Consider the following 16,742-nt stretch of genomic DNA (forward strand, 5'->3'; position numbering starts at 1 on the left):
TGCCAATTCAGCCACATCCTTAAAAGAGTATTTTTTTTTACTGTAGTGCAGTTAATTATAGAATGTCAGTTAGCTGAAGAAAATACTTTAATCGTTAAAGTACAATTTTATTCAGTATGGACTTGCAATACCTTATTGATATATACAATATGAATTATATGGATTAAATTTAATCAGATGCTTTTTTTTTGTTTGTTTTTTGTCTCCAGGGCATGTAATTCATTATTTACAGCATTAGAGAAAAGTCAAGAAGCCATTGAGATCACAAGTGAAGACCATGTAATACAGGTTTGTTACAGTTATTTTTATAAGTACAGAAAATTGCTCTGTGGACTGACTGTATTTTATTTCATTCATGATTAGATTTTCTTATAGTACAAGAATCTAACATAAATTAATGGTTCTAAAAAGACTGGAATGAATTTAGCTGTAGAGTAGAATTTGCATAAATTGAGTCAATCAGTTTTAAAGGAGATTCTTGTTTCTAAATGGGTAAGGATTTACTCTCTTGATTTTATTTTTTGTAATGATTCTTTTATATCATGAATGAATGCAGCCACTGGCTTGTATACATTCTCTTCCAAAAATATTGTATGTTAATTTGATGCTCTTGAAAAACAAATGAAAGTGATGTTCTGTTTAAATAAAGGTAATATACACACCCCAATGCCCCCCTCCCCCCGTGTAAATCTGGTACTGTTTGACACATGGGGATTCTTGGGCCAACTGTTACTGTGCTTAGGTTTGCAGTCTGGAAAGACATCATCTTTATAAGAGAGTTAGTTCCATCCCCAGCTATGAAGACTCTGAGGAATGATTTTATCAGTAACGAGCTTGAGTCTAAGCCTCTGGGAGTTATAACATGCATATAAATTGTACCCTCTTGACCCAAATCCTGACAAGGGCAATTTCATTGAAGGATGTGCCTTCTTCATCCCTTGTACAAAAATAACAGAACCCATCCTGAAGTTGTTTTAAAAACGTTTTTTCAGACCAAATTTTGTCCTTCTGCAGAGGGCCCCAGAGTATGAGACAACTGACATGCACAAGAGTCCCGGGGCTGCAGCAGGGAGGGATTTATCACATAGAGGGGGAACCTTTAGGAGCAGAGAGCATCCAGTGTCATCCTTTTCACTTCTCTCCTGTTGAACGATTGCAAGCTGTGGGGTGTTCAGGTGCTGTTGTTATGGGACCTGTGTCTATAAGTCAGTTAGCGAGAAGGTTTTGAAGGTGTGATCTGTGGGTACCAGTCTTCAGTTTTGTTAGGCAAAGGCCACGGGATTGCAGTGAAATGCAACATTTGGTTCAGAGAGAAAGTTGCTTTATTAGATTCCACTTCTTCCAGTCTGCTTGGCTGGGCTTTGCACGGGCAGGGGAATAGTGATGGTTGGCCCTTACACACAATATGATACCTTTTTTGTCAATAGATAAGGTAAATATTCCTCTGGTATCCCACCATCTAATTTGTGATTTTTAGAAACGCTGAGGTAGGTTTGAGGTTTATAGGTGTGAGAGCTGACAGAGCTCATTTTTCAGGAGTTTATGTTGTCTGTCTAAACTCTGTGTGTAATACTCAGCTGTTTCCATAATTTCCCTCTCTTTGCTCACATGCACACACTACACAACTCCTCTAGCATGGACTTTCCTGTTTTGCTTCACAAAGGAAAAAGTGTAGGCATCTCTCTCAGGAGCAGTACACACAGAGATCTGTTTCAGCCTGGGAAAGAGGTCCCTTGGTTTAGCAGATAGGAAAAAAAAAAGGGGGGGATTCTGTTGTGCTTTAAGTATTCTGTTGAATGGTTTTTGTTTGTTTTTATTTCACAGTACGTCAATCCTGCTTTTGAAACAGTGATGGGCTATCAAATAGGTGAACTAATAGGAAAGGAATTAACAGAAGTGCCTATAAATGAAAAAAAAGCTGATTTCCTAGATACTATTAATTCCTGCATAAAGATAGGAAAGGTGAGTAATGGCATTGTGTCATTTGTCATTTGCTACCTGTAAAAGTTATTATTGTCCAGGGATGACACATAATGTAACTTGCAGCTTCACAGACACATGGTGTTTGCAGCTTTCTTACTCAAACAAGAAGAAGAAGAAGAAGTAAAAAATGCTCATTTTTAAGGGCTTCTTTCTCTTTTCTTGCTTGGAAGGAGTACATGTTTTGTGAAAAGAAATGACTTGCTGTGTTTCTTTATAATATATGCTGTAGGTAGCAAAAGGTGTAGGAATACCAAAGAGAAATAGGATAGATATACGTGCTGTCCAGTGTGATGTAAATGAGAAAAGAACCATGTTGAAGTATTTCATCATGAAATGTGGAAGCTGAATTGCAAGTTCAGAATGTAAAAATATCAGAAGTGACATTTGCAATATTGTTTGAGAGTGACAGGCAGTGTCAGCTGCCAGCTGCCAATATCTTTTATTCTCTAATGACACGGGAGCTGTCTAATGGGTTTCCATTAGAAATGTGTGTTGCACGAAGGAGGTGGATGAGGAATTGCAGCTGGCTTCAAGGGAGGTTGTTACAGCGAGACGTTGCTGTGTGCCTGTTAGCTCCACCATGTTCCTCTGGGACTGTTGTCAGGTAGTGTGAGGATCCATCTAGGAGCTTTCATCTGCATTTTGACAGCGAGGTGTAAATGCTCCTGATGTTGTTGAACATGTCGTAGGGCCTTATAGGCAGAAGAGGTTGCACAGAGATTTGGGAACTGGTGTGTTCGTAGCTGCATCATGGCCCGTGCTCAGACCTGAGTCAGGATAGCTGGTTGGGTCATCCTGACTGTCCGTGGGGAAGCGCCATGTCATTGACACGGAGCAGGGAGAGGCTGGAATGAATCATGGCTCTCTGTGTATCCAGGTAGTGATGCGAAAGCACCGCTGCAAGGTTGTGATGAGTCATACTGTGTAACTCGGGGTATAACACAAGCACTCAGCAACACAAGCTGCGCTCTGGCTGGGTGCGGATTGCACGTGCATTTCAACAAGAATGTGTCACTCATTGCTGCAGGTACTGGCCTCTTGGAAGACATTTCAGCAACAGAAAATAGCTTGGATGATGGTGCTTCACACCTCTCACGCCTCACCAAAATTATTTCAGTAAATGTATATAATACAAAACTGATGTTATGAGGGAGTATTTATTAAGTTATATAATTCAGATACATTAGACTTGTCAGGCTTTAAATCCACAACATCAATTCTCAAGATATGAAGTGATCAAATTTTAATATTTTAGTGTGCTGATAAAAATGTCTTTAATAATGGAAATATATTTTACTCTATGAATTATAGAAATCTAACCCTAATCCATCTCTTTCCTTGCACTTACTTTACTCCTGCCTCTATGACTTCTGACTGTGAGGGCTAATGAAATACTACTTATTTAAACCTGTCTGTCTGGAGTATCTTAAGCTGTTTCAGGTGGATATGTTCTGTTTACATGTTTTTTGTATTTCCCTTTGGAACATTTTACAGTATGCAATCTATGTAGCCTTATATTTACATGTTAGTAGAAAAATGAATTGCAAATTAAGTTCTTACAGGAAGTATTTGCCAGTAGAGGTTACCTGTGCAGAGCAGCCTTTGAAATGATGCAGGTCTTTGAAGATCCTTTAGTTTGAAATCATTTGTACCAAGACGTTAAAGCATTTTCAGAGGTGTCTAACTTGTGTCTGGATCATTCTGATATGCTCTGTGTGTTGTTTGCAGGCTTGTGATTTCTTTATATCCTAAATTTAAAAGCCTGCTTCCCATTACAATAGGCTGTATATTGGCTACTGTAGGTTATAGCATACAAAAAGAGCCAACTCTCTACTACTGTGATATTCTCCTATCAACATGTTGGGCTCTTCTGTTTTGAACAAACATGGTAGTATAACAAAAATAATAGAAAGCAAGATTTTCTGATCTTCAGAAAAATATAAACTGTATAAAATCTACATTCAGTTTTTAAATGGAACTTAGGAAGATGAACTCTTGCAGCGTTTCCCCTATTGTGCTGACAAACATAGTGCTGTGAGCAAGTTCAATATATCCAAACAAAAGTTCATAGGCATTATACACAAAAATTGCTAATTGCATGGTACATAGGGATTCTTGGGTCAGGATGTTGTTTCTCTTAGGAAAAAACATACCTCTGGAAGTTCATTTTTTGTTACTACAGCTGGCTGTAATTTTCAAGAAGCCAGTGTTATTCAAAGGCATTTTCACCCATCCATACTTGAGGAGTTAAAAAACAAGTTGTGCTTTCTTCATTCTTCTGTTTCATGATTCAAATTGCATCCATTAAGATGAAATGTGCAATTCTGCCTAGAATTCTTGCTGCCTCTGATCTCTGCTGTTTGACACAAAGCTCTTTATCTTAGTTTTGCCTTTTCTGAAGCGAGATGGATAGCTATTGGTAAATCAGACGTGACATGCAATTCCTCTCAGTCCTTGGGAACTATTTGCAAGACAGCTGTCTTTACAGAGGGGCTGGGAGAGCCATCAAGCTCCATGATAAAGGGCTGTGGCAATTCCTTCCTAAATCCGCCTTACTTTCTGTGACATTGTTTTCATGACATCTTGGGTTTATTTTGGTTTGCTCTGTTTCCTACTAGTAGCTTTCTGAACTTTGCTGTCCAGGAAGAAGCCCCAGTTGAAAAGGAAGGCTGAATTGGGGCATTACTATGCATGTGTGAGTGCTTGGTGGGCAGATGCATGCTTTGGCCACCTTAATGAGTTTGAAACCTCAGCATTGATTCATTCTATAAAGGATGATCCCCTATTGGTTTTGGGTTTTTTTACTGTGCATGGTTTTTACTCTGCATTCGATCCCCGCACACCGGGCTGTGCAGAAATGACTGATCTGGTACTTGTGTGGCTGTAATGGAGACATAACGATGAGCTTGACTGACAGCACGTCTCCTGAAGTAGCTCTTCTCTGTTGGATTGCTGACAGAGGCTCTGAGAGAGAACATATGGTGTTCTTAAAATATGTTTAAGTAACGTCCCTGGGAGAACTTTACCTACCAGCAGGAGTTTGGCTTGGACCTCCTATTTCTCAGAATTCTGCTGACCTTTTCCCTCGCACATTTCCTGCCACAGTTTCACAGGTTTTAGAAATTCACAAGTTGAAAAATCAATCTGTTGCCTAAGAACACATTAGTGAATAACCTGTCTTGAAAAGGATGCACTTTCAATGCGAGAATTATCCATTCTGTACCTTATGACTTCACCTCTTTGTGCATATTCCAGGTTTATTACCTGGGTTAGAGATCAATTACTCATCTCTGCCTCATCCTGGTTGTCAGGAAACTATTGATATGCATACTTCTAATTACAAGAGCATCGAATTTTGTGATGTTTGCTTTATCTTCATTTGTATTCCTCATGCAGCTCACAGGAGAAGATAATATGCTCGCTTCCCAATTTGTTATGCACAGTTCTTTTCTCCGACAGATCCTTGGAAAAGCCTTTCATATTTTTTTCTGCACAGCCTGTCACGGTGCAGCTCTCTGCGGGCTGGACTCTTTATTTGCTGGCTCCATCAACAGAAATGCAAAACTGTTCTCTCTGTACCTGTGCTCTGGCCTGCTTGACTGTGACATCTGTCAGTCTGACATAAATAAATACCTATCATGTGCCTCGGGAAGGTATTTTCACATACATTTGTAAGATCTGATCTGAAGTCTGTTGAACTCAGCTGAAAGACAGCAATTGGCATGGGTAGTGTGTATGAAGTGAATATGCAGTATGGAATCAATTAATCACTTGCTATTTATTAGATGCCCAGCTCAAAATATGCATCTATTAAAAAAGACCACCAACAAGTATTTTAGAGATGGAAACGTGTAGGCAAGATTGTAAATCTTGTCAGCTGCCAGGTTACAAAAGACCAGCTCTGTTGGAAAGTTACTGACCTCTGTGCTGCTGCTAGGAATGAAAGGGGGAGACCCAGGGTTCCCAAATTTTGCTTTCCCTGAGTTTTCCTAAACAGCCCTGTCAGGAAGGTCTGTCAGTGTATGTCTTGTGGTGTATGTCTTTGCTGTGGCATTTGTAGCAGTGTGGTGAGGGGCTCGGGAGGGAGCAGCAGGTAAGGGGGCAATGCCCCGGGGTGTGCGTCCAGCTGTGTCGGCGTGGAGCTCCCCAGCTTCCACTGCCGGGACACAGTTTGGGGCTTGGGTGTTAGACCATGGCGAGGCCTTCTGGTTTTAAAATCTCTAAATAAAAAATAATGATTGTTTTAACAGTATTTCATTTGAAAGCATGTCTTAAACAAGGGAGAAGTGACGTTTTCTGAGTCTCATTGAAAGAGAAAATGAGGCTCTGCAACTAAAAAGAAATGTCTCATTTCCAGAGGAAAAATAAAGACCTCTCACTGCAAAATGAAAAGTTCCTTTCCACACTGTATTTTTTTCTTGTTTATGAATTTTATCAAAAAGCAATGATACTGGCAGTGACAATATGATACTTCAAAAATTGTCTACTTAAATGTGATTCTGAAACCAGTGTGCTTTTAGAGGGGAGGTCAGCAAGAGGGAAGCAGCATCCCGTAGCTATTCCGCTAGGCTCTCTTTCGCTTTAGAAAAGCCAGAATAATTCTCTGTCACTTTTTGATGTTGAACTGGAAAACAAATGTACCAGGATATCAAAGCTGTTTTAGTCACAGGTATATTTAATGTTAACTAGTGATAGAGCTTCCCATCTCTGCAGGAGAGACAGTGCAGACCAGAAGGGAAGGCAGACAGGTCGGCATAATGGTTTCTCACCGACCTTCCTGTCCTGGGAGGAGTTTGTGCAGTCAGGGAGGAAGGCAGGCAGGTCAGTGCAGCAATCGGACCATGCAGTGCCTGGTCCTGGGGTCCCCCCCTTAGCATCTACAGGCACTTCTGGAGCTTCTAGGGGACTCTTGCTCCAGGCAGGGGCTGGTCCGAGCTCTCAACCTTGCGGAGGTCTTTGCCAGGTCTCCCTCAGTGGTCCCCGACACCACTGGAATAGGATTGGGAAGAAGATATATGGTTCTGATTCCCACAGCACCTGAAGTTTGGCTTTTGCCATCAGGGCACTCAGAGGCTGCCCTTCTGGAACTTCTTCATACATTGGCAGCAACACAGTGACATACAGGTTAGTTCAGGGGAGAAATTTGAGGGTACGCACAGTTTAGCCAGTCCTCACTGGTTTTGTATCGTAAGACAGCTTTCAATGAAAGAAGGTGTGAAGCTACAGTTCTCTTCCTGTTATATCTGAACGAACTTCCATTTGAATTCTTTTTTCAGGAATGGCAAGGAATGTACTATGCGAAAAAGAAAAATGGAGAAAACATACAACAAAATGTGAAGATACTACCTGTCGTCGGACAGGGAGGGTAAGTATGAAAGCTAAAGCCATGATTTAGGTCTGAATCAAAGTTCAGTTTAGAGTTAAGTTGCTTTCAGGACACATTGCATTATCCTGTTACTGAGTATAAAGGAGACTTATGCAAGAAGGGAGCTTCAGACCCCTGCATTTAATTCCCTGGGGCAAAATCAACTTTACATGCTGTGTGCAGGGAAAATGAAATTCTCCTATTTCTCCCCCAAAAGAAGCCAAAGATACAAATGTACTTACTTGTAACTGTTGCTCTTCTAATACTCTCTGAAGTGCAAGTGCACCCTCCTCTCTTTCTGTGCGTTGTGTTGGGACCACCAGGACCTACGTCCTGTTCCACCGTGCACCTGTACCATGCATTGCCGAGCGTCTTTCTGTCATGAGGACACTGTGTGCTTTGATCCTGGTCAAAATTCAAGCATCTCTTGGTTTTTATGCAACTTTTACTTAGTTCCCAAATACAGTATCTGGAACCCACATGTATATGTTAGCTATTGGTACATTTGTGATGAGTCCTTCTATACTATATTGGGAAAGAAAGTGCATCAGATTGCATGCAGTGGTAGTTTCAAAGCCCTCTAAGGCAACACTAACATTAATTAAAAGCACCACACATTATCTTCTAGACTTGGCTGAGATGATTGTTTAGAAAGGTGTGTCTTCATGAAGGAAAGGCCAAATGCAGCTTCTTCATGCAGTTACTTCCTAAAAGAAAGTGGTTTGGGTTGATTTCATCTCTGGAAGTAATTAATGTTCTCTACTCTCCATCAGTAGAGTGAAAATACATTTTCAGGTTAAGATGCCAAACTTGTAAGACCAGTATGTATTACATACATTGCTACTTATGGAACATTCTAAGCCCATTGAATCTATTGAGGCTTAGAAAGTTCCCTGGTAATCAAGGATGTAGTTTTCCATTTGATTGCTCTACCGCTAAATCCTGTAGAAGGTTTGATTGTTGGACTGCAGTGTTGCATGTTTTACCTGAAACATCTTACAGCAGCCCAGGAGCAGCTGGGTGTGGGGCAGAGAGGAAGAGGAGGAGACAATCTTTGCAAAAGATGCTTCCATTTTGTATTCCCCATCACGTGCAGAACTGTGGGTTTTTTCCATTCCCAGTTGACCCTTCCTGCTAGAACAGGATTTGCCCTATATTAATTTGTTGCTCTTACTCATTTTGTGTATCAGCACTGAATTAGAGCTGAGATTTGGATGGGAATTAACACACTGTTTTTTGCCTACAGAAAGATTAGACACTATGTGTCAATTAGTAGACTGTGCAATGACAACAATAAGGTAAGTGAAAATAGTGCTCTGCTTACTCTAGCTTGAGCCCTAAATATTACAAAATAATAGGAAAATTCTGACTAACTGGATTTCTCATACTTGTTTGTAGGTGGAGAAGACATGTGAACGTGTTCAGGCTGAATCTCAGACAGGTATGACACATCCCTCCTCCTGTACCTGGGGAGAGAATAAAGCCCACTGTTAGTGATCTGACTGAAAACCACAGTTGCACAGGACAATCTGAACAGCCGCATTTGTTTTAGAAGTGATATAAAGCAACCCACCCTTCAAAATGCAGTAATAGGGCCCCAAGTTGCTATTGTGGTATTGCTGGATTCAGTGTCACATTTCAGTTGTAGGGAGTGGATCCCTGAGACAGAATTAGAAATAAGAAGGATGCCATGTAGTTGTTGTGTTGCTGTGGCTGGTCTATAGCTTGTGGCATGGACGTTTGCATTGCTTTTAACTGTATTGTGGGGTGTTTGCATGTGGGTGGAAATACCACTCAACACTTCAATTAAGACATCCTTGGCACTTGTGCTGCAGGTGCTTGTTAATTGTGGTAGGCATATTCTGCCAGAGAGCGTGACCGAGTTCATGACAGTGTAACTGGGCAAGAGTTTAAGAGTTTAAAAGGAGCTTTCATTGGCTCTCATCTGCTGAAGCATTGGGGTAAACGTCACTCAGCTGCTATCAGGCTTTCTTTGAGTTTCAATTCCTTTAACATGCATCTTAGGCACAACTAAATGTCCTTATACGATATAATTTTCTCTACAGATATTCAGACTTGCAGACACAAAGACAGAAGGAAAGGATCACTAGATGTCAGATCCACAACATCACGAGGGAGTGATGGTATGTTATATAAGTAGATTTTTCTGATTTCTCTATATATTCAGATTTTTATGTGCATACATACATGTGCATACAAATATAGGTAAGTATGTACCTATGTATATACAAATACAAACACACACAAATAAAATATCAAGTCATCAATTCATTAACAACTTCATATTTGTCAAATAGATCCCTTTTCTTCTTTCGAACTACTTTGAGTCTTTTTTTTGAGCCAGTGGAGAATGGAACACTATCATCTACCATTCTGAATGGAAGACCTCATGAGATTTAACACAGATACTTTTGAGTACAAACAGCAAACTAAGCCTAACAAATGATTACATTTCTTACCTCTTCTCCTGATAAAAATATGAAAGTATTTTTCTTACAGATTTTGTTTTCTTTTCCCTGTGCTGTAATTTGCTCCATTAGATCACCCCAAACTTGATAGATGATTCACATGTTCAGAAATTTTGCTGATACTTAAATGATTTTGTTAAAGCATACATCATTACAGTCTAGGCAGTATATGCCAGTGAAACATGCAAGTAGGGCTGTGGCACTGAGAATACAGTCATACTCCAGTACTGAAAAAATAGCGCTGATTCTTGTTCTTAAGAGCTCAGCACAAAAAGTAACAGAGATGTGTCTGTGTTTTATAGGTAGGACAACACAATTATCCAGAAAAATCCCATCATGGCCTTTTCTCTACAGAACCAAAATTGCTAACTGATATAAAACATTTGTTTTTCAATTTCCAGTGAATAATAGGCCAGAACCTCTGCTGTTTTAATTTGGCATAGCTATCTTCACTTCAAAGGAGCTTCACTGATTTACCTCAGCTTGGAAGCTGACTCATTATGACTTGTCATGTTGCATCAGGCAGCAAAAGTAGATATATCCTGTAATAACCTAAGTGCAATAGTTACCCACCTGTGCCTGCCACTTTATACACACATTCATCTATGTAGTCTTTTAACCGAGTTTTTAATTGAATATTTTACTTAGTTAAAATAAAAAAAACCCAACACCAAAGCTATGATTTCACCAGGCTGTTACAGCTACTTATCTCTAATCAGGGATATCAGTGGCTCAGCAAGCATCTCTTTGCACCTGTGTGTCCCCAGCATAACAAGCATGTGTATGCATTCGGCAATAGATTGCCTCTGAAGGGCACAGCAGGGTAAGCAGTTCAGAAAATGAATCAAGATTTCTTGGCTGATCCTCCTGTCATGCTTTGTGACTGAAATTGGGGCACAAATTCTGCTTTGTTTTCCACACAGGCAGCTCACAAAGGAGGCACTCTTCTATGGCCAGGATACATTCCATGACTATTGAAGCACCCATCACCAAGGTAATGTGCACTGTTGCCAGCTGTTGCCAGTTGTGCTCTACTCTACTGAAATATTGGGGCACAGGGGTCCCGTGCAGCATCCAGACTGAGGAGCAAGGCAGCGCTGGCCTCTGTTGCAACTTCTACTCCCATTCCACCTGCTCACTGGTGGAGCTTCAAAAAGGCAGATGCTCTGAACAAAGTTTTCCTACATCCACTTAGTAGAGTCCCCTCCATGTGGTCAGCCATTGCATCAGCCTTTTTAAGGACTTTTGCCTATATGAAGGAGGGACTGGAGTTCTTCCTTCTTACTTATGCATTGCAAACTGCCTTCTGAAGCCATTCAAGAATTAGGCAAAAATCAGCTCTTTAATAAATTTAGAGGGGCAAACAGGAGAAAGTTATATTAAATCCATTCAAATTTGAGGCTGTGCCTTGAATGGAAAAGTCATTAATAAGACTGCTGTCTTTAATGCCACAATCTTGTTCCCAGAGCTAGTAGCAAACATCAGTGTTTTATTAACATCCCTTTCATTTTGATTCTCCCCCACGTGGATTAAAGTTGTAGATCTCATTTATTTGCTATGAGTTTTCCATAGTAATTGATGAGTGACTCTGTTCTTTCTTAAATCACTTCTAAATTCAAAACATGTCTAATGCTAAACTAGGTAATAAACATCATCAATGCTGCACAAGAAAGCAGTCCCATGCCAGTTGCAGAAGCTTTAGACCGGGTTTTGGAGATTTTAAGAACCACTGAATTGTACTCTCCACAACTGGGGACAAAAGATGAAGATCCACATACAAGTGACCTCGTTGGAGGGTTAATGACAGTAAGTACATACTGCCACAAACAGCTATTGATTAATGTTCTGCTGCCTGATTTTCCCAGTTACTCGATCTTTATCATCTGACATGTGCTTTACCTCTACAATGCCAAATTCTGAAGAAAAACAGCACACTTCTTTTGGTGTATTGCCCCCTGCCCCATTAATAAGGTAGCTCTGAAAATGGGAAGAAAATTGACCAGTCCTTTTGAAGCATTAGTTTTGCTAGAAATGGAAAGGAAAACCAGCTCTTTTTTCAATGTGATTCATGTTAGAGATGGGAAAGGAAGAAAGAAAGATAGCTAGGCACTTATTTTTTCTTAATTAGGGTTAGCATGGCATGTTTGGGGGGCTTTTCAGTGTATAGAAAGGACATGTTCTTAAGAGAATGCAAAATACATATTTTTGTTGCTGTTTCTTGGATTATATTTTTACTCGTAGAGACTCACAGAAAGATCAGAGTGCTTTGAGCTGGAAACATAAATGTTCACATATTAAAGCATAATCATGCTTCCACAGAACTCATAATTTAAATAAATAAGGCAAGAAAAAGACTGAAGAAGGCAGGTATTATGTTGTTATGTTATGAAAGGAGGAACAGGGGCATTGGGAAAAGAAGCGTTGTAGCCCAAGTTGAACAAAGGGCATGTAGCAAAGCAAGAATTGAACCCAGTAATAACTAGAGGAACCAGACTGAATGTTACCTGTGCCTTAAGGATATATGTTCCCACTAGTCTGTAGGTTGCATATAAAAGGCCACCTCAGGAAAAAATTTGGCAATGTGTTGGATACTAAAAGGCTCACAAGATGTGAGCTTCTCAGAGATGTCTCTGGGCTATTACCATTTCATGCTGTAACTATCAAGATGCCTTTGCAGTATCCATCAGAATGTTTAAGCAGTTTAAATATTTTCTTGCCTTTTAAAATACCACAGCAAGTATCTAATCAGGAGAAACATACGAGAGACTTCAAGAATTCCAGCAGAAGACCCGAATGGTTCATATAGGGTTGAATTTACTAACTCAGTAGAAAAAATATATTGTTACCTTAACTATAAAAATACAGGAAGAATATTGATACATATAATCATTAGAGTCTCAAAGTTAATCTTTTCTCCTGCTGAATACTCAACAGTCCCTAAACTCAACTGTTTTCGCCTTTTTGTGGATTGTTGATTCTTACATACATTTGTATTCTGACTTTATTTGGTCCATGGTCCCAGAACATGTAGGTAGCAATATCGCAAAACACTAAAAATAAAACTAAGGACACTTTTATGGAGCAATAGAAAAGCTGAGAGAATCCATTTCAGAGCATGAGGGTATATGGTATATTACGAGTTTTAAAATTATCTGGGAGAAACATTTTTCCAGCAAAGGGGCTGTTGAAAATAGAATCCTATTATTCCATTTCATGTTCAGAAGTTATGTCTGAGTAGGGGAACAAGAAGTAGGTTATTGGATTTGAACTCTCAAGCAGAATTTATGATGGGAAGGGCACTTGGAGTTCAAAGATGGATTTGCCAGATACAATTACACGTGCTATTTCAGCTCTTAAAAAACTAGTCTTTGATTCTAAGTGATACACAGCATCTGGTGTCCTAAATATTTCTGTCAAAACAGTGCTATTGAAGAGTCTCTGAGCCAGAGTTGTACTCCCTTTCTTTTTAAATCACAAAACTTCAGACTAATTTACCTACAAATGTGAAAATAAAAATGAGATGTAACGATCCTTTGAAGTGCAGACATTGCATCTTTAGATATAGCATCCACATTTACTTCTGCTGTACTTTGGGTGCATAACACTGTTAGTAAGGTGCATTCAGAAAGATTTCCTTTTTTTAAATAACTGTTGGTTTTCATCATGGGCTAAACATTAATGTGCAGTAACTAACAGCTGTATACATGAAAAAAAGCAAGCAGGATTTGGGCCACAGCATTTAGAATTATGAGCTGAAAAGTTAATATTAAAAAAGTTAATATTAAATATATCATTGTTAGTTTTAATCCATCATCTCAGTTTGCACATCTAGGCGTCACGCCAGAATTAAGCCTAGGAGGCATTGAGTTGGAGAGTACACAAGCATATGTTCTTCTTGATAGAAGGGAAGCCTCAGAGTAATTTGTTGCTCTGCAATTCCAGCAACAAATCATAGAATTGTAGAATCACAGAATGGTTTGGGTTGGAAGGGACCTTAAAGACCATCTCGTTCCAAGCCCCCTGCCGTGGGCAGGGACACCTCCCACTAGACCAGGTTGATCAAAGCCCCATCCAGCCTGGCCTTGAACACCTCCAGGGATGAGGCATCCCCAGCTTCTCTGGGCAACCTGTGCCAGTGTCTCACCACCCTCATAGTAAAGAATTTTTTTCCCCTTATCTAATCTAAATCTCCCCTCTTTAAGTTTAAAACCATTACCCCTCGATTCTTATGCTGCTGAGGTGACCTGATCTGCCAATACCCAGGGAGGAGAGCAGAAGCATGTCTCCATCCATCCCCTCCCACCACCCACCTTTGCTTGCTGATGGGAAGTATGTGGATGTACCATGTCTGGTTTGTGGCACACATCCAGAACCTGTGTCTGTTTTGTCCAGAGAGAGCTGGATCTGAGGCTGTAATTCCAGACCTTCACCTGCATCTGAGAAGTTTGAGTTTGTACCTATCTAAGTTTTTATTATATCCTATCTCTTGCAGTTTCTTATCCATTATGTACTACGTGTAAACACAATACATATAAATGTACACACAAATAAGGGAGAGGCAGCTTTGATGACTGTGACAGGTTCATGACTGTGAATAGGCTTCTCTAAAGTCATTGTGCTACTATTTGGTGTCATCATCTTATAGACTGTTCAATACCCTGCATTTAACTCTCAACTTTTATTGAACAGGACGGTTTACGAAGATTATCAGGGAACGAATACATATTGTCAGCAAAACGTAAGTTTTACTTTGGCAGTTACTGAGATATTAAAACATGTTAAGAAATTTAAGAAACAGAGGAAATGTTCAGATGTTCTTTTTTATAAGCATTGCTTGATTTTGTTTTATTTATGAGCATTGTTCTGCAGCATTACTGAGCTTTATAAAAATGTGAGTTGCCAGGCATTACAATAGAAAAAAACATGTGCATTGAGTAAAAGTGTGTCTCAGGGTTATTAATAGTGATCTGCAAATATATTCCTCAACAGAAACTCATCAGGTCGCTGGCAGTTTGATCTCTCCAATCTCCCTCAATGACATACCCCCGCGGATAACACAGGCAATGGAAAATGAAGAACACTGGGATTTTGATATCTTTGAACTTGAGGCTGCCACCCATAAAAGGTCAGTAAACTCAAGAGCTCATAAATTGAAGTTGCTGAAAACTGACTTAAATGTCATCCTGTAATCAGCTCTTTATTTTCTCTACCAGTGCTTTTAAAATGAATTAGTTTTATTTTCAAAGTCAAATGTTTGAAATTTTCTCATTGTCATTTCCAGTTGTGTATGAACCCATTAAATATCTTCTGTTACATCATACACTATTTCTTGCAGATTCCCAGTGAAGATTATATAAGTGAAGATTATATATCTTTGATGTCGTATAATAACAATACAACATCATTTTAAAAGCCTTGCTTTTCTGTTCTCAATAATAGAAGAGTTCTGCAAATCAAATTGTTGTCTTGTGGGGATTTAAATTCAAATTATGGCCAACTACACACAGAGTCAACATGCTGGTCTTAATTTGATAAATTGATACAGATCATGTTTTATTTTCTTTCCATTTAGTTGGGTAATTTTTATTCCTAACAGTTCAAATACAGCTTTTCAGCCAAATTCCCATTGCCTTTCTCTGGATTAGAGGAAGGTCTTTATTCTAAAATCTTGGCAGGGTACATTTTATGTATAAGATTAACTGAAGAATATTTACTGACAAAAAGTAGGGCATACCAATTTCAATCACAGAAGTTTTCAAAAGCAGTTCTGATAGACTGTACTTCATTAGTAGCAAATGTTCCAACTAAGACTATAAATTGATCTTTCTGTTTAAATCGTTGTTTTTATTTCCTGATACCTGTCAAAAGTTCTCCTTTGGGTCTAGTTTCACGTGTCATGCTTTGTCTTAGCTTAAAGCTTCTATGAGACACTAATTTGGAGGCTAGATCCTGCAATGAGTTGACTATCTTAAGCCCTCATCAAGATCCCAGATCTGTAAGAGCTTTAAAGGTGTTCAAAAACAATGTCTAAGAAAGATATCAGGCATTTAGTTAACATATATGCAACATGGTTTTTTAAGCCAAAAAAAAATTGGAAAAAAGATCAGGTTCTTTATTCTTCTTTAAAGTGATTTTATTGTCAGTGAAGAAATTTGTATCCCGTTACTGTAGGGTTTTTTTTTTTTGCTTTGCTACATTTCCATTTCTAATGAAGTGCTATAGATCCAGTAATTAAAAAAAAAAAAAAGTCAAAATGTAGTCAGTCAGTGATTTACAACATTTAATGCACACATTGCAGTAACTTAAGAATTAATTATCCCAGCCAACATGCATGAGATCACCAGATACATTTCTCTGTTCTTATTGATTTGGAGAGAACACAGGGGGACAAAGGAAGTATTTTGTTGCCTGTCCTCTTATTAAAGGTATTATAATTATGATTGCTTCCTGCTGTGTTTAAATAAAGGCAATTCATTTATTACGAGAATTAAAGTGACCTTCAATGAATCACAACTATGAATATGTTATCAATATTGTCTTCAGGACCAAGCAGACATATGGTAGTAAAGGTAATTCATTAAATCTGAGCTTTAGTGTATGACAGTTCCCTGACACAGAAACCTGGAGAGACCTTTGCCCAGCAGTGCTACGTGGGGGGATTTCACTTTAGTGTATTATGATACTCATATACGGCACAGTATTATTGAGTATTTTTGCCAAACTCTAAATGACCTTAGCAACTCTAAATGACCTCACCTCAACCATCAGGTGTGGCTAGAAATCAGAGTGCTTGGTGCATCTGGAATCAAGCATCAAAGTGAGATGCCAAAATAAGGATTTAAGATCTATTTTTAAGAATCCACATTTGAAAATATTTACCACTATACCTGTTCTTCTTAAGCAAA

The 16,742-nt window shown here is 39.1% G+C and overlaps 1 protein-coding gene across 4 annotated transcripts in view; it reads left to right on the forward strand.

The window, feature by feature from the left end:
* Positions 1 to 16,742, forward strand: part of PDE8A (phosphodiesterase 8A) — a 156,617-nt gene that overhangs the window by 125,263 nt on the left and 14,612 nt on the right. For all 4 annotated transcript variants that reach the window (XM_014944422.1, XM_014944419.1, XM_014944420.1 and 1 more), the window contains exons 7-16: positions 210 to 288; positions 1,825 to 1,962; positions 7,260 to 7,348; positions 8,595 to 8,646; positions 8,747 to 8,789; positions 9,415 to 9,492; positions 10,761 to 10,831; positions 11,479 to 11,643; positions 14,527 to 14,575; positions 14,827 to 14,962. In XM_014944422.1, the coding sequence (XP_014799908.1) occupies positions 210 to 288; positions 1,825 to 1,962; positions 7,260 to 7,348; positions 8,595 to 8,646; positions 8,747 to 8,789; positions 9,415 to 9,492; positions 10,761 to 10,831; positions 11,479 to 11,643; positions 14,527 to 14,575; positions 14,827 to 14,962 (900 nt within the window). The remainder of the gene's footprint in view (positions 1 to 209; positions 289 to 1,824; positions 1,963 to 7,259; positions 7,349 to 8,594; positions 8,647 to 8,746; positions 8,790 to 9,414; positions 9,493 to 10,760; positions 10,832 to 11,478; positions 11,644 to 14,526; positions 14,576 to 14,826; positions 14,963 to 16,742) is intronic.

Source organism: Calidris pugnax, unplaced genomic scaffold, assembly GCF_001431845.1.
Source record: "Calidris pugnax isolate Ruff unplaced genomic scaffold, ASM143184v1 scaffold70, whole genome shotgun sequence".
NCBI lineage: Eukaryota > Metazoa > Chordata > Aves > Charadriiformes > Scolopacidae > Calidris > Calidris pugnax.